The 23567-nt window shown below is 36.0% G+C and overlaps 1 protein-coding gene across 1 annotated transcript in view; it reads left to right on the top strand.

Annotated features, from left to right (window-relative positions):
* Positions 1-1446, top strand: part of NRG3 (neuregulin 3) — a 532463-nt gene extending 531017 nt beyond the window's left edge. Inside the window, exons 9-10 of the mRNA XM_045582211.1 lie at positions 581-652; positions 896-1446. Coding sequence (XP_045438167.1) covers positions 581-652; positions 896-1403 — 580 coding nt within the window. The 3' untranslated portion in view covers positions 1404-1446. The remainder of the gene's footprint in view (positions 1-580; positions 653-895) is intronic.
* Positions 1447-23567: the final 22121 nt, after the last annotated feature.

Raw genomic sequence — 23567 nt, 5'->3', positions numbered from 1 at the left:
AACTACTGTCAAACTCCCCAAACCACATTTCTTTGAATCTATGACTAGCTGTCCCACCTTGTGGCACTGAAAGCTCAGAGTCACTGAGAACTTCAGGAGCTCTGAACAGGCCAGAAAGGGCTTCGTCAGATTCTGGAATCTTCAATTGACTTGAATGGCAGGTTGGTATTCTTGAAAAGCCATTGATATGCACCAGTGAGCTGCCTTCCTTGGCTGCAGAGACCACGCATGGAAAGTTGCTAGATTGGTAGAGGCCTTACAGAGCTCACTTCTTGCTTGTCCTTGGGCAGAGAGAAGAATCTTGTGCCTCCCATTTCCCATTTCAGCAGTTTGTAGTGAGGCAGTTTGTAGTGTTTGTTCCCCTAGAGTTGTGAAGCAGAAAAACTCTGGACTCTAGTACCTTACTGCTTAATGAGGGGCTTCCCAGTTTCTCCAAGTAGGTTGGCCACATGAGTGCTAAACCAGGGCTGAGAGGGTGGTCGAGTTGATGGAGCGATGCCGTGATGGGTTTCCTGTTTGTCACTATGGGAAGGCCACACTTACTAGTACCTGCTCAATCCCCATTTACTTTGTATTCTAGGATAGAGGTCAGGAAGACTATATCCCACCTGCCTATACAGCTGTGGTGTGTTGAAAGATCCCTGGACTTAAAGTAAGAAGATCTGGGTTTGAGTCTCAGTCTGTCACTTATTTTCTGTGTGACCTTGGGCAAGTCACTGCACCTATCTGAGCTTCAGTTTCCTTCTCTGTTTATCTGGGAACATATTCTGCGTCTGATGGGGTTGCTGTGAGACGTCAGTGAGGTGGTGCATGTGGCAAGTGCTTTGCTGGCTGGAGCGTGCTCTGAAGAAGCCCCGGCAGAAGGCAGACTGTCTAACACGCTCTTTCTTTTCAGGTATTCATCCACCGGTTTAAAAACCCAACAGGATGCATCCGCACATATGCAACTGCCTTCGAGAGAGACAAACTCCTATTTTAATAGCTTGGATCAGAAGGACCTGATGGGATATTCATCCCCAAGGGCCAGTTCTGTGCCCATCATCCCTTCGGTGGGGCTGGAGGAAACCTGCATGCAAATGCCAGGGATTTCTGAAGTCAAAAGCATCAAATGGTGCAAAAACTCCTACTCTGCTGATGTTGTCAATGTGAGTATTCCAGTCAGCGATTGTCTTTTAGCAGAACAACAAGAAGTGAAAATATTGCTAGACACTGTCCAGGAGCAGATCCGAATTCTGACTGATGCCAGGAGGTCAGAAGACTACGAACTGGCCAGTGTAGACGCTGAGGACAGCGCGAGTGAAAACACCGCCTTTCTCCCCCTGAGTCCCATGGCCAAATCAGAACGGGAGGCACAGTTTATCTTAAGAAATGAAATACAAAGAGACTCTGCATTGACCAAGTGACTTGAGATGTAGGAATCTGTGCATTCTATGCTTTGCTCAACAGGAAAGAGAGGAAATTAAATACAAATTATTTATATGCATTAATTTAAGAGCATCTACTTAGAAGAAACCAAATAGTCTATCGCCCTCATATCATAGTGTTTTTTAACAAAATATTTTTTTAAAGGGAAAGAAACGTTTCAGGAGGGATAAAGCTTACCACGAAAGCTTTTGGGTGGAATTCTGAATACAACTTCAGTTAGTCCCCACGCTGTCCTCTCTGGCTCCTGGTAGATGTGGGCGATTCAGCCCCTCAGCCCCACAGCAGTGTCCTCGTCACAGGGCACTGGCAGGTGCCTGGTTTCAGAGACAAGCCTCACCCCGAGGGAGGGTGTGCCAGTGGGCAGACAGCCCTTGCCATTTGGCTTGGCAGTCCCAACCCCTAAATTTCTCTTCACTCGACAGCCTCATCACAGGTTATGTCATGCCAACCAAGGTAGTGTTTTCTATTTCATTTTGAGAATGGCACAGGCCTGGGAAGGAGAAGGAGGACAGATATGGAGGGAGCCATCGGGGTAAACTCAGCTGCTTTTTCGTGCCATCTTCCTCTAAAATTTGAAGGTGCCGAATCTCAGAGGAGGATATGAAATCAATATATAAAAAAGGACAAAAAAATCAGTGTCATGTCACTAAAGTCATGCTGATAGAAATGTTTTTCTTTGAGATCATTTAGGACGCCAAAGGAGCATTTCTCAGTGTGTGTGTGTGTATGTGTGTGTGTGTGTGTGTAAGAGAGAGAAAGAAAGAGAGAGAGAGAGAGAGAGAGAGAGAGAGAGAGAGAGAGAATGTGTGTGTGTGTGTGTGTGTGTGTGTGTAAGAGAGAGAGAGAGAGAGAGAGAGAGAGAGAGAGAGAGAGAGAGAGAGAGAGAGAATGTGTGTGTGTATGTGTGTGTGTGTTTGCTCCCTTGAGTACTGGTATGCTGTATGCACATGTGTTCATTGTGAGTATGTGTGTGCATGTGTGTGTGTGTGTGTGTGTGTGTGTGTGTGTGTATTAAGCTTGCTAAAATTTGTTCTGAAACATCAGGGAATCTAATATTAAAAAAAAAAATTTCCCTCTTAGATCTGTTCACTTTAAATTTTTCCATTAAGTATAAAATTCAGTTAGTAAGTTCTTACATCAAAATCACTTGCATGGTGGGGTCCTATAAAACCGTTGACAATGTCTAGACCATTTTCTGATGTGAATACTTCTGAGAGGAACAACTGTAGGTTCATTGATGATATCTGTATCACAGGAGAGTTGAACGTGTGTGTTTATTTTGAATCATGCGTACTTAGATGATTTACACAACCAACGACCAAATTGACAGTTATCCTTTGCTTTTTTCATGAGCCTCATTAGTATTTATTTTGTAGCTAGTCTACAACTTGTGGACCAAGATATTGGCTTCTGTGGTGAATATGGAAAGAATAAATTGTTGAAATCACAAAGCCAAGTATTCCGTTCACAGGAAGCCCCAAAAGAAACGTAAATTGTGTTGTATGTTCATTTGGAATAAAGCAATATTTTTACCACTGCTGAGGTGAGCGGGGACGCCTCCTGGAGACTTGTCTGTTTTATTTACCCTGACTTTGATGGGGGAATTCAAAAAAATTAGTGTTCACATAACCAGTCTTTTTTCCAATTATTGGTGGTGTTGTTATGTTTACACTGTTTTAAATAAAAAGGCACAGTATTTGAAAGTATATAAAAGATTTCTTTGACTGCAGTTGGGAAAACCTTGCTTGAAATTGTCTTTTTCCATTGAAAAGGAATGTAACTATTTCAGAATCAGACATTGAACATATACAACTCTTATTTGAAGTTAAGTTGTTTCTGTTGAAAATACATTGCAAATTGCTCTTTGAGAACATTCTTTAATAATAGACACAATGCCACACAGGGGAAGAAAGAACAGTATGTTTTTCAGCACTGTTTTGTGAAAATTCAAGGTCTCAAATGTTGAAAACATTTTGGTAGAGATGCATTTTATATACAACAAAAGGTTCATGGTACACATTAGTTATCCCATTACAGTTTTTTTTTATTTATAGGTAATGTTAGCCTCTTAAAAGATGATTATAATTTTTATTCCTAGATCATCTATGTTCTCTTTTTAAAATATGATATCTTTGGGGAAAATTTGGAAAAATAGTCTTAGCAGGTATATAAAACCCTCTTAAGGTACATATCAAATATGTTATTGTCTTGAAATTTACAATAACTATAAACATTGACTAGAAGGCCTCATGTTTGTTGATGTCAACCTTGTTCTTGGTTTTTTGTGGGGGGTTTTTTTCACTGAAAACGTTACTTGTTGCTTATCTGAAGGAGTCTACATAATTTACCTATTTAGGAGGTTATGTACTCCATGACTCACTGCGGTTATGTTAATATATTATTTACTCTGCAAAGATTATCAGTTAAACATAAGTCCTGGTCCAACCCATTATTTTTTAAAGAAGAACCACAGATTGTGTGAATGTAAACACCCTGGTGCATTCTGAAGAACATGACCATCAGGCACACCTACTGGCAGTCTCATGCGAAATTAGAGATAGTGTTATTTCCTAATTGATAAGTCCAAACAAACTCTTCCATAAAGAATAAATATTAATGTTATTTTTAGTGGTCATTTCTCTCCTTTTGGAATATGAAGCTCTCCTTTGAAAAAGGTCCAAGCTCAAAATGCTCATTTTGGGCACCAGCAGACAAGTGCTGAGAGCATCAAGACTTGCGAAGCTGATCTAACGTGGCAAACACCTGGAGCCATCGGTCCTTGGCCTTCGAGCTGGTGTGCCCACAAGGAAACACTGATTTCTACAAGACACCTGTGGTTTTGCTTCACTTCCCTTGTCTTTATTATGTAACCAGGTTTGTAATTAGGTCAGTTGGATATTTGTTATTAACTAGAAATGAATGTCAGTCGTTATTTTTACTCTGAATCACCTTCTGATATGAACGTTGTTCATAAAGCCTATGTTAGTCCAATTTGCCAGTGACTGCCACGGAATGCATTGGTTCAAAACATCTGACCAATTTTATGCTAATGAGAAACAGTAGAAACAATGTTGGATAGTGGGCATCCACATTTTCTTCCTGGTTTTCCTATGCACACAAATTATGAAGTGCTCTGTTTGATACTCTAGTCCTGCATCTCTCTACTTTGCTATGGGTTAAGGACTAAATATTTATAAGTGACTCACATTCCTAATACTTTACATCATTTCTAAGCATCAGCTGCAAGACCTTCTGTAGGAGAAATAGTGCTGTTTTCAGGACTTGTCAAATTAGTCTGTTTTGATCATAGTGACATATCAGACCTGCCAAAAAGAGAACAGAAGGGGCAAGCTGACACTGCCTTCCAGAGTAGATGACAGTAAATCTACAATGGGAGTGAGTCCCCGGTGACCATGGCCAAGGCCAAGGCTGTCCATGAGCAGGTGTCTACCAGAACACACTGGGTGCCATACCTCCCGGCAGCATGGTGCTACAGGAAACCACGCCTCCCTCAGTGAGGGGGTGGTGGTTCCTCACTTCCAGCCCATAATCCAGAAAACATTGCCCTGAGACAAGTGCTGTGAGACATTCCTCAAGAAAGCATGTTGTACACATACCTAGGAACCCAGTAGGAGGGGTGGGATTTTTATTTGATGTTTTGGTACCTGAGAAACATTTTATATATAAGAAATACTTTTTTATTATTCAATTGTGTAGATTCAGTGCAGTGTGTTCAGTGACAGCATGCCTATACTGTGTTTGTACTTTAGTCTTCAGAAATTCAGTCTTTATCCAGCGAAAACCAGTACAGTGTTTCGAGGGTGTCCTCAATTTTAAGTGTATCCCAACATTTCATGGAAAATGAGGCCTTTAAAATAAGCTTTATCTCTTTCTCTTTTATTCTTTCCCTTTTAAGAAATAGTGAGGGCAAAGCAAGAAATTCATTCCTTGTTTTTTCATAACAATCTGTTTTCTACTGTGACCACACACATGCACAAACATACAAATATGAATATTAAAAATATATATGTATACTATATATATTACATTTATGTGTTTCGTTATTTTCATAGCTTTGTTTTTGTTTAAATTGACAAATAGAAAAGCGATGGCCTTCAGGAATGCCAATGAAATCAAATCATGTTGTGCTCTGTCAACATTTAGATTGTACAGGTATTTTTCAGTTCTTTTTCTTTTTGGGTAAGCAGACATGTCCTCAGGTTGGAAAAATCAAAAGAACATGAAATAAAATCTCTGCTAGATTATCTCTTAGAAATGAAGATTGAACTATGAGTGTATATGATTGCTGAACCTATAACGTATGAGGATCTCAAGTATGTTTTTTACAAATTAAATTAACTTCTCCCAAGGGTCCCTTACATAGGTGCCTTTGACTTCCAGCACGCCTTACACTCCAGTGAGGTGAAGGTGGAGGGGACTATGGGTAGTGTTGGATACCCAGTGATGACAATAGCAGAGGTGAGCAGACCTAGATGTACTGGGCTTCTACTTCTTTGATAACTTTCTGGCATAATTCCTGTATTGATTGCATGTGTAATCTTGCCTATGAAAGAATTGTGTGATAGTAAGCAATCTCTTCTGTTGGAAATGCATTACAAAATCATTATATTGAAAGCCGTCTTTGTGAAAGCTTCTACCTTATCTGCCCATAATAGGGGTTCCATGACACCATTTAGCAAATAAGGAGGATGATCTAGTTCATCTCCAACTTCTTTCCAAATTGAATACCTTGCTATCCAATCATTATAACTCAGACATTATCTCGTCACTTGCCATCCTATTATTTCAACACAATCCTTTAGAAAGTTAATGGTTATAAGACTATCTCTGTAAGACTAAAAAAAAATAATTGGAATCTGTATATGAATCTATGAATAAGACTTAAATGTACAATGCTCCATTTCATTTCCTTGCAGAAATAGATAAGATTGCTTTTGTGATTGTTTTTAAAGTAACTTTACTTAGGACAGATAATAAAAATGAAGAGTTGACCAAGAAAAGATCTCATTTAAAAGCTTAAGCATAGAACTTTCCCTAGATTTTTGTGTCAACATTTTTTGCAGATTGTTTTTAAGAGAAACTGCATTCTGTGAACCTTTATCAAAGTGGGAGCAAGGGTTTCTGCACAGAGAGCATGAGACCTTGAAGCTACTTCCTCTCATAGAGACAGGGGATACTCATTGGATGGATGCACAGGATATTGACTGGTATTCTCAATTATTTGCATCTAAAACTCATTAACATAAACTCTCCGATTAATAGTGAATAAATTCTCTGAAGACTCATGTTATAATGGCAAATAATCATGTCTTTGGGGAACATAAAAGACCAAAAAATGTAAGGTTTACTTCCTTATTTCATTTTGGTTGTACTGCTGTTTTTGACAAGTCAGTGTCTATTTGATCTTCTCATAGCATCCCGACCAGCACTATTCTTTCATTTTTAACTTATCCTTATCAAGATTCTAAAGTCTAAAGTCCTTAAGTCTTCAATAAAGCAATGCAGGATATAAAATAATTTTATTAAAAAACAGTAAAACTTTTTAGGTTTTGTTGTTTGTTAAAGTTATAAGGATTCCATGTAGTTGCTTACAAAATCAAAATAGAAAAAAAAAAGTCTACATTTTGAAGCTTGTTTTTTGGTGTATTTTTAGAAGGCTGAGGAAGCACTTCTACAGTCTTGTTACATTTTACATTGATCCTGTCCTTTAAGAAACCACTATAAATTTAAGGGCTTAAACAATCATGTGTGTGCACACATGGTGTGTTAAAACTCAATGTCATGCTCCTTTTCCTTATATTTTTCCCCTTTCAGGTCACCTAAGTATGTTTAAACTCACACCATGGGAGACCTTGAGTTTAGATATGTTTCATAGGATATGGATGCAGCAAGAAAATATAATGATTATCTTCTAAGTTTTATACAGTCAGCTTTTGAATGTTTCCATCAGTAGAAATGTGGAGAATTGACACATTCAAACTGAAGCAAATGGGAGAACATAAAGCTCATTGTCAAATCACTGCACCCTCACCAGTGACCACTGTGTACATTTAAAGATAACTAGAGAGAAGTACCTTGGCTCTCTCTTGCTTTTGTAACTATGTGATTGTAGACATTAAATCTAAATAAAAACATTTTCCATAGTTCTTAGTAATTAATATATTTTATTAACCCATTTGATCATATTTTAAATAAAGAATTATGTCTCACACAGCAAAATGGTCCCCAGAATATTTTTAGTTGTCATTTTTTTAAATCTACCAGAAACAATCTTTTGTGCCTGTGATACCAATTCTGTCTCAGGAGTATGTATGTATCTCCTTGGTTTTCTCCTGAAAAAAAAATTTTTCAAAATGATGTTTATGTGGGATATGAAGGCTTTGGGAAATAATCCTAGATGTGTGTCCTTTGACATTTCAGTACTGTTGAGTTCCATTGTGTCCACATTTTGTTTCAGAGAGATACATTGCTTATTCAAAATCAGAATGTGAAGTTCATGATCACTTTAATAATAATCTTGACCTTGTCATGGGAATGTTCATCTTTGACAGCCACACCCTGCTGTATCGTCTCAGTAGCCTTTGATGAAGATAGACACTCAGAATCCCTTAGGTTGGTTTCTTACTACCTGTTCCTCTTATCTCACTTCTCTTTCATTAAACGGATTATTTTTGCTACATGAGAGAGCAGTGTGATTTTGTAGAGAAAAATAGATTTGTTTTTTTGAGTTGTGGTAGTGGAAGAATAAACGAGAAATGTTTTAAATGTGATAACAAGATTTATCATGACTTTTGCCAATATTTCCTCATGTATAGACACAACCCTGGGCATTTCAATGTTCTTACTATTGTTAAAAGACTTTTCAACATCTTGACATTTTTTTTTACATTATATTCCACAGTATAAGAAAGGCAAAATCATCTGTTTATGTAAAATAGCAAAATAACAAATAAAAAATACTATCACCCTTTAAACAATGAATAAAATGCAAGCCAATAACAATATTTTTAAAGGTTTTAAGAAAAAGTAATTGATTACAAATCAAATCTAGTGCTAAAACAATGTACATAAATATTAGACAAATATATTGCATATAAGGCTTTCTTTCATAATCTTTTATAAATTGGAATTTTTCCATAATACTTTATATTTTAGAATTTCTACTGGCATTAGTTATGCTTGTCAAGGGGAAACATTTATATATAGTTATATGACTGATTTTGCCTTTTTTTCTGACTTGATCTAAAATTTGTGTGTAACTTGATAACACACACACACACAGATTTATGAGAAAGAATTATTAATGTATCTTACTTTCTCATTGACAGCTTTCCCTGAATGCTTCCATATTTTAAGTTAAGCATAGAAGAAATGACTGAGTAATATGAGGCAAATGAAAACAAATCATAAAAATTAAATTGCGTGACTTAGATAGAAGTAGTTGCATCTTTCTTGGATACAAGTAACCTAAATAAGCTGCAGACTGTACAATAGACTCTGACATATGGATCATTCTTTTCTTTCCTTTTTTACATTTAAAAAAAATTAAGTATTTTCCTTTTGCAAATTTCTGATGTGCAGCACAATGGTTAAACAATTATATATTTGAAAAGTGTTCCCCCTGATATCTCTAGTATCCAACTGCAGCATACATAGTTATTACAGTATTATAGTTCTTATGCTGTACTTCACAAAATGCTGTAATGAGTCATTCGTTTATTCTTTTTTGTTTGCTTTTTTTGTTATTTTTAAAAAGCTTGTCCTGCATACTCCACCCATTGCAACTAAAACAATGAATAAGTGCTGCTATGTGTCCTTTGTCTACTGAAAAAGGAGAAACAGAGACCTGATGCCGTAAATAGTTATTTTTTACTAATAATTTTCTTTTTGCTATACTTTTTTATTGTCTTATTTTAAAATTAGTGTTAATGAAAGTATTAAAAATAATAAAATGATCAGCTATGAATTCAACAATTCTAAGACCATCATAAGTGTTCTCTTTTTGTATTACCCTCTCATTTTCTTCATATGTGGGTATTTCACATTTTCCTACGGGGAAGTTATTTTCCTATTGTGTTGTATTATAATTTTAAAAACAATATATTATGCTGCCCCATAATTACACATTATCTTTGTAAACATTTAATTTAAAGGCTATATAAATTTTAGGTGTAGCCAGGACTGGTTTGGCTCAGTGCATAGAGCCTCGGCCTGCGGACTGAAAGGTCCCAGGTTCGATTCCGGACAAGGGCATGTACCTCCGTTGCGGGCACATCCCCAGTCAGGGGTGTGCAAGAGGCAGCTGCTCGATGATTCTCTCATCGATGTTTCTAATTCTCTATCCCTTTCTCTTCTTCTCTGTGAAAAATCAATAAAATATATTAAAAACAATTTTTTTTAGGTGTACATATATTTAGGCACTACTATTATTTGACATTCAAATTACTTTGATTTGTTCACTACCATAAGTAGCTCCACAATTAATATATTAATGCGTATTAGTTTCTATTTCTTTTGGAATTAATATGTATGTTCATGAACACGTTTTGTAGGGCCTATATACCCTCGACATTGTATGTAACGCTGTGCATACGCTAATATGTTCACATTTTTGTGTGTGGGGGGAAGGTTTATAACTAAACATTTCATAAATTTAGTAAAACTTTCTTGGTTATATCAGAAAAAAATTGTATGGCTGAATCAATGAATATGACTTTTAAAAAATATGTTTTTTATGTATTTTAGAGAGAGAGGAATGGAGAGGGAGAGAGAGAAATATTGATCGGTTGCCTCCCGACCAAACCCACAGCTGGGAATGTGCCCTGGCAGGGAATCAAACTGGCAACCTTAGGGTGCATGGGATAACATGGAACCAACTGAGCCACATGGGCCAGGACACTTTTATTATTATTATTTTATTATTATTATTACAATTAAGTTTTTTCTTTACAGCATTTTTAAATTACAACAAAACAGGGAAGGCACAGAGATTCCCATATACATACAGTTTCTACATACCCACAGCTTCCTCCATTATCAGCATTCCTCACAAGAGCAATGCATTTATTAAAATTGAATAATCCATAAGGACACATCGTAATCATCCCAAATCCATAGTTTACATTTGGTTTACTCTTGTTATTGCACCTTCTATGGATTTTAACAAATATATAATGGCATGTATTCATTGTTATAGCATCATACCTAATACTTTCACTGCCCTAACAATTCTGTTCTCTACTTATTCACCATTCCCACTCCCACCCCCACCTCCACCCGTCACCTGCAGCAATCACTGATCTTTTTACTGTCTTCATAGTTTTGCTTTTTAGTATGACCACTTTGAAAACTTGTTTTAGTCATTACTCAATTGATTTCTGGAAGTAGCTAGTATATACAGTTTTAATATTACTGAATTTTTAAAATTTACTTTGCATACCAATATAACGTATTGTAGTTAAAATATAATTAGTTTAGGTCTAGTGAGAAATATATCATTTTAATGAAACTTAATTTTAATTTCTAATTGGAAAAATGTTACATGTTTACACATAGAATATTTATTAAGAAAAAATAAAAATCACAACCAAGATAAGCACTATGAATATTTAAGTATATTTTTCCTTCCATTATTTTTAATTGGATAAACATATACATGCCATATGTAATTTAAAACTTGGAATCATCTAGTATTTAAAACATTTTCTTCTCCTTTATTAACTTTACATATGGTCTCTGATAATTTCCTCAACTAGTAAATTTTCTTTACATATAATATATTTAATAGCTGTACAATCCATTATATGGATGAAGCACATTTATATTTTCAAAGGGTGCTTTAAGCATTTTTCACATAATATATTAAATTAATATTTAAATGCTCATAAATCAATTTTAAATGTTTGACTTGTGCCAATATATGAATATTATATGTACAGATACATTTATTGATATAAGCATATTTCTATGTATGGATAATCATAGATAGTAGGCTCTCTCACAGTATTAGGATAGTTTTTAGAGCAGCTTTCTCAATGAATTTTGATCATGGAAATAATGTTTTGCTAATGTAGACAGCTGCATAAAAAGGCATAGACCCTATAGAAACCTTTGTACAGCTAAATTCACACCTCCCATTCCATACTCAAAAAACTGAGTGCAAAAAAAAAAGGACATGATAATTTAAAATTGCCATCAGTTTTGGAACCCGGGAGGAATGACATTAACAAAAAAGCAAGCTTTTATAAAGAACTGAGAATATGTCAGGCCCTGGGTGTTTTACATGTATTAACATATTTAATGTTCATAATAAAACTATGAAGTATTGTAGATAGGAGTATAAGCTCCATTTTAAAGATGAGAAAACCAAGGCAAAAATTTAAGAAACTTGCTCAAGGTTTCATACACACACACACACACACACACACACACACACGCCAAATAAAGGGCCTGATCTTCAAACCAGAGTTCATGCAGACTTACCCTTTTTCCCCCCAGTCTTTATCATTGTCTTTCTGGAGGAATTTCTGCTAATTATAGTTTAAATGTTTAAGACATGATCCAAACCCATAGTTCACCAAACCCATAGACTGGATAGAACTAGTGCTAGAAATGAGAACAGAGCATAGAACTCATGAAGGGAACTCTACACACACAATTTTGAAAGTTAATTGAAATTTTCACATACAAAATGCAGTGATCAAATAGTTAGCAAAATTTCTGTTTCTTATCCCACATACATCAGGCAGTGGCTATTCCAACTCTTTCCACCAAGTGAAGAGTGAGTACCAAATGGCCATCTTCCAGTCATCTGCTTCCACAAAGCAAAATCTGGCTAGTAGTTACACTAACCTATCCATTTACTTCAAAAGTGCCACATCAATGATTATATATATATTACTATAATAAATAAATAAATAAATATATCTGTATAATATATATGTACTTTTTTTTGGCCTATCAAGACCTTTATGCAATTCAACATAAAAGATGGCACCAGGATAAGACAAGTCATGTTGCAGTTTGGGTGCTTCCACTTTCCTTCCCTGAATCCATAGTCAGTGACTGCTAAGACCAGGGGGAGTTTGGGGTAGGATGCATGCTCATAGGGAAAGCTGTTATGGCTGGCCCCTCACACCTGGAAGTACCTCTAGGAGGATTTTGCATGGAAGCACATGGTCAATAGAAGATACTAAAAAAGACTCATTCAATTTCTCCCACATCCACTTACTTAGAGAGGCCAAAGACCTAGAGGGACCTCTCACCATCAAGGCAGAGGGATCATAGACTGTGCCCACAGGAGTGCTGTGAGGCCATGCCAACATTTGGCTTTCACTGTGCTGAGGTCAGGACTCCTTCTAAAATGGGTTTGCTTGAATGTCACACCTGAGAAATTACCAACTATTACATAAAAATGATGAAATGTATTATCAGAAATGAGATAAATGGCTGAGTCATAAGAAACACATTGTATAAGAAAGAAAATCAAGGAAAATATTTTAAAGAAGAAAGAACAGTATTAAAAAAAAAAAAAGAGGAAATAAAGCAGAGCTAAAATAGGGCAGAATTGGTAAACAGGAAAATTGTCGAAGCACAATTATGCCCTAATAGTATTAAAGTTGTCTACCCTTCTTTTATACGTGTTATTTCAAAACTTAAAAGAAAAGAGTAAATATTTTTTAATGTTAAAAAGAGTAAATAAATCCTACTCTTCTAAATAACAAGTGTCAAAGAGAAAATAAAAGTTTCAGTGTTAGAAAATCAAAAGCAAGACATAAAAATATTTAAAACCAGCCAAAGCTGAACTCAGTGATATCCACAGAGCCTTAAATGAATTTAGCATTAAAGGAAAATAGGTTTGAATTAAGACAATTGAGATTATTAAAAATATATAATGCACTTTTAAAAATAAGAAAAAATATGTAATAGCAGAAAATTAGATATTTGGAATAAGAAAAATAATAAAAGTAACTGAAAATATAAAAGATGAAACTTTAAATAAAGAATAACATTAAACTGAGAAATCAAACAAGGCAAAGAGAAAGTATATAAATTACAAGAATGGAGAACATTTTAAATTGTTGTTTAACAACACCAATAAGTACTATTAAAAATACCAATGCACCATAACTTTCCAAAATGGAAAATAAAATGTACCAAAATGGCTGAAAACAGAAATTTTGAGTTATGAAAATATTCATGGGAAATTAAAGAGAAAAAAAACATTTCTTTTCCAAGAATTACTTAGCTAAATACAATAAGTTTCCAGATATAGATTTTTTTAATTTTATTGATTGATTTTTTACAGAGAGGAAGAGAAAGGGATAGAGAGTTAGAAACATTGGTGAGAGAGAATTATCAATCATCTGCCTCTTGCACACCCCCTATTGGGAATGTGCCCGCAACCAATGTACATGCCCTTGATTGGAATTGAACACGGGACCTTTCAGTCCACAGGCTGATGCTCTATCCACTGAGCCAAACCAGTTTTGGCCAAATACAGATAATTTGATAGGTAAGCTATATAAGGATATAAAATACATATATAAATACTAGAGGCCTCATGCACAAAATTTGTGCAAGGGGATTGGCCCTGGCAGCCCAGGCTTCGTTCTAAAGGTGATCCAAAAGGTTATCCAGATGGTTGTTCTGCTGTTCATCTGTTTGGTTGATTTGCATATTATGCTTTTATTATTATAGATATGCACACACATATATATGTCTACATATGTAAACTATCATATATCAATGCTAAATATGTTATACAAGAATACATAATTAATACAAACACATGCATATATTGGATATTAAAACACAAAGCTTTCTCTCTAAAACTTGACTGAAGTGCAAAGGTTGAAACAGCTACAGTAGTTTCCTTGTGCCTCCACTTCCTAGAGCAAGCTTTAGGTCACCTAGGAAGGATATGCCATTAAATGTTAAAGTCACTTCTGCCAAGTTAGCTATCACCCACTTTCTGCCTCTGAAAATATGAGATTTAAAAGGAGAAAGAGTTTCTCTTTATAGAGAATTGTGAGCATTTTATGCTGTTCCATTTTTTCAAATGAAGAAAAGATGGCTTCCCCTTACATCAAGCCATGTGAGAGGACATTCAGAGAGCATTCGGTAGGTCCCATGGTGTGTATTCTCTTGAAGTTCTTATCTAGGGAAAAGGAAAAATTCTGTCTAAATCTTGTTTGCCAGTTGCTTGATTGGAGAGACACAGAGGCATGGGGAAAGGGGATCCATGTGTTGGTCTTAAGGTACCGATGCATGTTCCCCCAAACCAATACAGAGTCAGGGGGATGGTCCAGAGCTAAGGAGAAGTCAAGACTAGGAGGAGAATCATCTCTGCCAGGTGAGCTGCACTCAGAGAACCCTGGGAGAAGGTCTCCCACTCCACAAAAGTGCTCCACTAGAGAAAGTGCTTCCACAGTGGTTCATCTGTGTCATTTTCTTAGCTCCTCACCACCTGGGTCTAACTGTAGGGTCAGATACCACAGCCAGCAAGTGGCAAAGGTGAGCCAGGAGAAGGGAAGTCAACCAATCTCTTCCTTTGGTCATCCAGGTCTACTTCCTTTGAGTGCTTGGATTACAAGACTTTTCATCTATTGAAGAACATTTAGTATTCACTACTGTTTGGCAGAACTGTCTTTGGGAAAATTTCTATTGTCCAATGTCACTTATAAACAGATATAAAAAAATTCTAAGTAAAATACTTGCAAATGAATTGTACTAGTATGATAAAAAAGAAAGCATCATGCCAGCATAAAATTTATTTTAGCAATTTAAACATATTTTAATATTGGTGTATTTAGAAAAATGATTTATCTCCATAAATAGAAAAAAAGACAAGTTTTAATTTCTATTCCTATATAAAGTATTTAGTTAAATAGGGTGAAAAATCCACTTCCTTAGCAACACAAAATGAACTGTCAATATTAGACATAGCAAGTAATCATAACATCCATCTCTCTTAAATAACAAGGCCACTATTTCACTATTACTACTACTAATTAAGTTGACATAGTGAACAATTTATAGCAATGAAAAGGAATAAGGAAAACATATACATATATATATATCAAATGTGGAATCACAATGTTCCAAAAGAAAATTCAAGATTCAAGGCATGATACTGTGATTTCAGTGATATGCCTATAAATAAAGTAGAATAAGTGTCCAGAAAATATAAACTAAGTAAGGTCTAATTTTCAGTATTAACATAAATATACAGTACCCTAAAATGAATCTAAGGGAACTACCAAATAAAATAATATTGATGAACACCTAGATAAATGAGTATAAATTTCTCTTAATGAGAAAATTCTATATTTTAAACTTGTCAATAATCCCCAATTTTATTCATAAATATAATGCAATAGAATAAAAGACATACTTGAACTATTTCAAAAAACGCATGACTGTGAATGGCTAAAAACACTTTGAAAAAGAAAATTATATGCACAGAATAAGGAAGTTTAGCATACAATCAAAGATGTCATAATACTATTCTTATTAAACCTTCTTGTATGATGCAGGAATAGAAAGAAATTAAATTAAGCAAGAGTACAGAAATGCATTAATAAATTTAAAATAATTTCACAGGAAGGAACATTTTAAATTATATGTTTACATTATTCAAGAAATGTTGCTAGAAAACTGGCTAACTTATAAAAAAAAAAAAAGAATTAATTAAATAAATCTTAACAGCATGCCTACTACAGTGTTTCCCCGAAAATAAGACATCCCCTGAAAATAAGATCTAACGCAACTTTGGGAGAAAAAATTAATATAAGACACTGTCTTATTTTCGGGGAATCAGGGTATGTGCTGATAATGTTCTAAAAGATAGGAATGAACAAAATGACAAACTCTGATGCCTCACTGAGGACAACATATTAATGAAAATATGGGCAAAAGGCATGAACAGGAAATAATTGTACAAGTAGGCACACACACAAACACAGAACACACACTCCAAAAATAGAAGGAATGATAGTGTGTATGATAATATCTTTATTATGGTTGAAATATTTCATAACAAAAGTAATATACAGAAAATTACACAAGGATTTGATGTATAAGAATATTTATTATAGCCTTATTTATAATAGGAAAAAAATCAAATCAAATGGTTAAACAAATTATATATTTTACATAATGATGAAATTCTGTTAAACCCTGTAAAGTTGAGTTTTAGATATTGACCCACTATTACACTTAATTAAAGCTATAAGTCAATATTAAATTATAATTTTATAAAAATAAATTGATGTATCATATGTCCCTTTCCCTTCTTTTTATATAGACATATGTATACACATATGATAAAACAAACCCAATAAAAGCAATTGAAAAACACCTAAAATTACAACCTCAGCCAAGTGCTTAAATTATGAAATTATTAAATGCTGTGCTTTGAGACAATACTGACTGATTTGGAAAATGTTCTCAACATAAGCTGTTAGAAAGAAATATTAAAATATTGACAATGAATATTTCTATTTTTATAGTGGACATGTTTTACTTTTATATTCAGAAAATATATTAAATATAACTTTCAACAATCTAATTTATTGAACCCATATTCTGCAAAAAGCAATGCCTTTGTTTCCAATTCTTACAATGCTCATTAGCACATTGTTTGATGGTGTTTTATGGTGCCTTTTGGTTCGGGACATGCCTCTTTGGTTTGATTAACTGAAGCTTCTGCTTTGCTCCTCTGCATTGCCACTGAGTGTTTGCTGTGGGAGATGCAACACCAAGCAGGATATGAGTATTATATTCTCCCTGAGGCTTCCTATTTTCCAGAGATTAGACATATTTGCTCAACAGCACCAAGTTTCTGTAAGAATGTCTTTCTCATTTCCTTTACACCCAAGGGCAGGTGGCGGCTTTCCTGTCTCTAACTTTCCAACTTAGAAAGTTGATGCATATTTTTTCATTATTTAATACTTGACTTGTCAGGAAGCTCCCAGCATGAAACCATTCATGAAAACTGCTGGTCTCTGGCAGCAGAAGAGCTGTAGAAGCTTTCAGCCTCCTAGGAGCTAAGAATATATTTGAGATAGTTCAACGAATTCTTTAAAATGTGACCCTGAGCTGGTTCATGGGATTCTATGTGTCATCACTCAATGGCATGAATTATCACTGCTCCTGTATGTGTGTCTTCTGATTACAGAGAGGCTGAGTAGAGTCCGAGGCCATGTGACATGAGAGAACAGATGTTTCCCTAATGATGTTGCTTTCTGTGTGGTCGGAAAGAGATCTGGCCTTATTCTGTGAGCCCACCCACTCCTTCTTAGACACTGCGGTGACCAAGTTCTCCTGTGTGGAGAAATTAGGTGGACAAAATGAGTGAGATAATTCTCCACACGTAGGTCCCCATATATAAACATGTTCATGTGTTTTCTTTCTCCCTTCCTTCCCTTCCACAGGCATCTACTGAGTGTATACTGTATGTGAAATAAGTTTTAAGAGCAGGAGACACAGTGGCAATCAAAATAGATGGGATCCTTTCCTTGAGCTCGAGCTCTGTAGAGGCAGATAAGAAGTGAGTTAAAGTGCCGAAACCGGTTTGGCTCAGTGGATAGAGTGTCAGCCTATGGACTGAAAGGTCCCAGGTTCAATTCCGGTCAAGGTCATGTACATTGGTTGAGGGCACATTGGTTGTGGGGATTGTGCAGGAGGCAGCTGGTCGATGTTTCTAGCTCTCTATCCCTCTCCATTCCTCTCTGTAAAAAAATCAATAAAATATATATATAAAAAAAGAAGTGAGTTAAATAATTGAGTAATGTAATTTCAGCTTTTGATAGAAGAACCTAAGGAAATAGAAAGTAGCTGGGTAGAAAAGTAGGGGAAGGAGTAATTTTACATAGGGCCATTAAAAAACCCACTTCTGAGGAAATCCCATATGTTCAAAATAAGACTGAATACTGAAAATAAGTCACCCAAAGACCTGGGTCAGGACAACCCAGGTAAAAAGAACAGCCAATGGAAAACCCTGAGGGAGGAGGAGGGCTAGAATGCTGAAGCATAAGCAGAGAGGATAGGGTGTCTGTAGTAGATAAGTTTAAGGAGATGGTCATATAGACTGGCTGACACAAGCCACTTTGTATAGGGTCTTATAAGATGTGGTATAAAATTTTAATTTAAGAGCAATGAGGCATCATTACAGAGTTTTAGGCAAAGAGGGATCTGTTCAGATTTTCTTGAAAAAGATGACTCTGGCTTCTGTGTATATATGGCTTCAGGGCAATGATAGCGAATGAAAGAGAATCTGGTGAGAGGCCAGTGGGGTAACAAGGGTGACAGATGACAATTGGTTGGACTTCAGTGTATGAACACAACTTCACAAAGACAAAGTAAGAAGATTCATTTACCATTTTACATTTACAGTAGTATTTCCCATGCTTTATCTAAAATAATATTTAAGGTCCCTTCCAACTCTAAAAATCTAGAAGTTAATCATATTTGATCTTAGGGGAATTCAATAATAATGTTTTCATTCTCTAAAATTGTTATAATAAATTTCACAATTGAATTGCCATCCATATCTATCTTAGTATATATCCTTTATCAAATGTTATTTTTAAGTTTTAAATTTCAGATATTATGTATTCTTGCTGTTTACCATACTAAATATATATTTTTAGATTAAATTAGTTGATTTAATGTATGTCAAGTCCTGTTTTCAATCTCACATTCTTTGGAGATAAACTGTGTGGATGGCTTCTCAGCCAGGGTAACTCTGAAGTGATGACAATAATCTATATAAGATTGCTGACATGTTGTGATGAGGGTATAAAGGTAATATCGAGGAGCACAATTAAGAATTCCTCCCTTATTATTCCAAACAATTAATGCTTTGCAAAAACTATATGATGATCTTTGAAATTGTGAGCAACATTTATTAATTTAAGTACTTGGTAAAATGTTGGCTAATAAAATAGAAATGGTCCCAACTTTCATTGCTTACAGTAAGTTTCTGAGATAACAAAATTAATAAAGATGTGTGTGTGTGTGTTTTGTGTGTGTTGTATGTGTGTGTGTGTGTATATATGTGTGTGTGTGTGTGTGTGTGTGTGTGTGTGTTGATGTGTCATGAAGAATATGAGCAGACCACAATGACATGGAGCAGAGGTGACATTGCACCCATTCATGAAGATGGTTACGAAAGGCCTCCTGGGAAGGACATATTTAAGCTCACATATGTTTCAACCATATGAAGAGTAGAGAGGAAATGCCATACAGAAAACTTCTTAGATAGGAAAGGGTTTCAACACTTCAGGGAAGTGTCAGTAGGGGAGGGGTTGCTGGGCTGGGTAAAAGAATGAAGGGATTGCCGAAACCGGTTTGGCTCAGTAGTAGAGCGTCGGTCTGCGGACTGAAAGGTCCCAGGTTTGATTCTGGTCAAGGGCATGTACCTTGGTTGAGGGCACATCCACGGTAGGGGGTGTGCAAGAGGGAGCTGGTCGATGTTTCTCTCTCATAGACGTTCCTAACTCTCTCTCCCTCTCCCTTCCTATCTGTAAAAAATCAATAAAATATATTAAAAATAAGAATGAAGGGATTAGGCAAAAACAAAACGAAAACCTCATAGACAGACAACAACAGTATGGTGATTATCAGAAGGAAAGGGGGTGGCGGGGGAGGTAAAAGAGTAAAGGGGAAATAAATGGTGATGAAAAGAGACTTGGCTTGGGATGGTGAACACACAATACAATATACAGATGATGTATTCTAGAACATGCACCTGAACATTATTAACCAATAACACCTCAATAAATTCAGTGAAAAAAAATAAATAAATAAAAAAAAAAACATTTCAGGGAAGAGAAAGGAGGCTAATGAGGCTACTGGCAAATAAGTACGTAAATGAACCTGGAGAACAAGCAGGAGTTAGATCAGAGTAGAGATCAACAGCTATGGTAAGGGGCTTGGGTTTTATTTCAAAGGCATGTGAAAGACTGAAGGACTCAAGGAATGAAACAACATGATAAGATTATTTTTTTTTTATTTTTTAGAGGATTACTCTGGCTGCCATATAAAGAATAGAGTAGAAGAAGAACTGAGTTTGACTGATATGAGGTGAGGGGAAGAAAGAAAAAAAATGGGTAAGTTCTAGGCTTCTGGCTTTAGTAATGGAAGAAGTATATTTCACCTTATAATAAAATGACAAAGAAAAGACTTGGCAGAAAAGAGCAATAGTCTTTATTGTAAAAAACAAAACAAAACAAAACAAACAAAAAAAAACAACCTCACACCAATCATTCAAAAACGCTATGGAATGCTACTAGAAGAAAGCAACATTTGCCCAGCCAGAGCAGTTCAGTGGTTGAGTGTCAACCTATGAACCAGGAGGTGTAGGTTCCATTCCTGGTCAGGGCACATGCACAAGTTGTGGGCTCCACCCCCAGTACGGGTGTGTGTGTGGGTGTAAGAGACAGTCAAGCAATGATTCTCTCTCATCGTTGATGTTTCTAACTCTCTTTCCCTCTAAGAAATCAATAAAAAAATATACATTTTAAAAAATAAACTAAAGTTTAAGTTAAAAACCTGTTAGTGTTAGCTAATGAAGGTAAGAAGAGAAGTCTAAAAAGGGAAGAAATAAATTTAATTTTTGAGTCTTAAATGTAAAACAGCATCAATCATGAAAATGAACAAAGACTGAGATGGCTGGGGTAGGGAACTACAGGGCAAAGGAGAGCATGCAGCGGAATAAGGTTATGGATGAGGATTTGATAATGATGATGAAGGGGATGGTAACGATTGATAAAATAATGATAGTGATGGTAATGGTGATGACACATAGGATAACAACAAATATAATTTTAACCATTTTGCACTAATTACATAGCCTATGTTGTGCACTCTAAATAAGGGTGATATGTTTTAGTGGCTTAAACAACATTAGAATATCTCTCAATCATGTTTCATATGTGTTTCAAATCGACTGGAAGCTCTGTTCCATGCTGGTCTGCCTCTGAAACTCCCCATTTAGGGCATTGTCAGTCATTGTGTCAAGGGAAAAGAAAGCATGACAAATTACACCCTTTTTCTTTTTTTCTTTTTTTTTTCTTTCTTTCTTTTTTGTTAATCTTCACCTGAGAATAGGTTTGTGGTTTTTTTCCCCCATTGATTTTTAGAGAGAGTAGAAGGGAGGGGGAGAGAGAGAGAAACATCTATGTGAAAAAGACAGAATAACTGGTTGCCTCTCACATGTGCCATGGCTGGGGCTGGGATATTGAACGTGCCCTTGACCAGACCTAAACCCAGGACCCCCTGTACTAGAGCTGACATCCTAACCACTGAGCAACTGCCTAGGGCTGCACACTATTTCTTAAATCTTCTGACAAGGGCTTACAGCATGTGACCTCAACTCATGTTTTATTGGCCTATGCAAGCCACATGGCTACAACTAATTACAAGGGTTTGAGGAAGGGCAGTCAAATCATGTTCCCAGCAGAACTGAAAGTGTTTGGTGAACCACACTAATGACTATCTATTTGCTATACTTTAATTGGATTGTCTCATTTAAGCTCATAATGCTATGAGTTAGGTACTATTTTTTTCATCCCCACTTTATGAGAAAACTTAAATTTAGAGTAGTTAAGTAACATCTGTTTTAAAAAGGGTGGGACCCAGACATGTTAATAGTGAGGTCATTATCTAACCTCAGAGATAATATGCTGGCTGGACTGTTAGCTATACTATTATACCTATGTTGGGCATGTCAGGAATCTGAACTATGTTCCAGAGAAATAAAAAAAACATTTAAATGTTTTAAAGAGAAAATTATTAGATTTACTTTTTAAGAAATGGTTAGTATAGTTGCATTCAGAACTCATATATTTACCAAAAAAAAATGCCTTAGAAATATTTCTGGCTTATAAACCAAGTTTATAAGTAAAGTCACCATTCCACTGGTAAAGTGAAAGGTAAATACATACTCTCAGCCAATTTTGAGTTCTTATGTTCCTTGTGAAAAGTTGATAGTGGGTGGACAATTATTGGCTTGAGATGATTACTATCTATGTTGGCATCAGCTAAGATGTATTATTTTTAATTTTTAAAGTTTTGATTTTTATAGAGAGGAAGGGAGATGAATAGAGAGATAGTAACACTGATATGTGAAAAACAGCACCAATAGGCTTCCTCATGCATATTCCCAACTCGAGACCAAACCAGAAACTTGGGCATGTGCCCTGATCCCAGGAATTGAACCAGTAACCTCTTGGTTCCTGGGTCACTGCTCAATCACTGAGCCATACCAGCCAGGCAAATAAGATATTCTTAATTTTTGTTGTTGCTCTCCTACAATGTAGACAGGCTTCCAGCTAGAATACTCTTTTGGGTCTGGGATTATTTCAGCTAACTGCAGAGAATCCACTGGCTCATTGGACAGACATGCTGCTACCAGAAAACATTGGATTGTAGAGAGCTCTCCACTTACATGTGTGCACCGGTCAGAGCTTGCATATAGATATCAATGCAATGCACCCACATTATCACCACCACTACCACCAATAATACCAACAATAATAGTACCAATAACAACATTACCACTATCACCATCACCACCAACACCACCAACACTAACACTAGACACTGTTCAGATCAGGCAGTTATAGAGGCTCTATAATGATATCAGAAATCAGATGCTTAGAACTTTCTTCTCTATTTTTTTGGGTGAGATCTTCATCTACATGCTTCTTATTCTATAGATTTAAAAAGAAATCTGTATTGGTCAAATCACTTTTATTTTGGTACTAGAGGCCTGGCTCATGAATTAGTACATGGGTGGTGTCCAGCCAGCCCACCCCTAAGGAGGCTGATTGAGGTCAGGCTGGCTCAGGGGAGGTGCCATGGGCAGTTGGCTGGCCCCACCCCAGATTGGGGTGGGAAGGGTTAATCAGGGCAGTGCCTGTCAGGAGGAGGGACCTTGGGCAGTTGGCCAGATGGTCCCATCCCCAATCAAGGTGGGGAGGCTAATCGGGGGCCAGGCCAGCTGTGGTGAGGGACTGTGTACACACATACACATACACACACACACACACACACACACACACACACACACACACACACACACACACACACATATATATATATATATATATATA

The sequence above is a fragment of the Pipistrellus kuhlii genome, unplaced genomic scaffold, assembly GCF_014108245.1.
Source record: "Pipistrellus kuhlii isolate mPipKuh1 unplaced genomic scaffold, mPipKuh1.p scaffold_m20_p_15, whole genome shotgun sequence".
Lineage (NCBI taxonomy): Eukaryota > Metazoa > Chordata > Mammalia > Chiroptera > Vespertilionidae > Pipistrellus > Pipistrellus kuhlii.
This window is presented reverse-complemented; position numbering and strand designations above follow the sequence as displayed.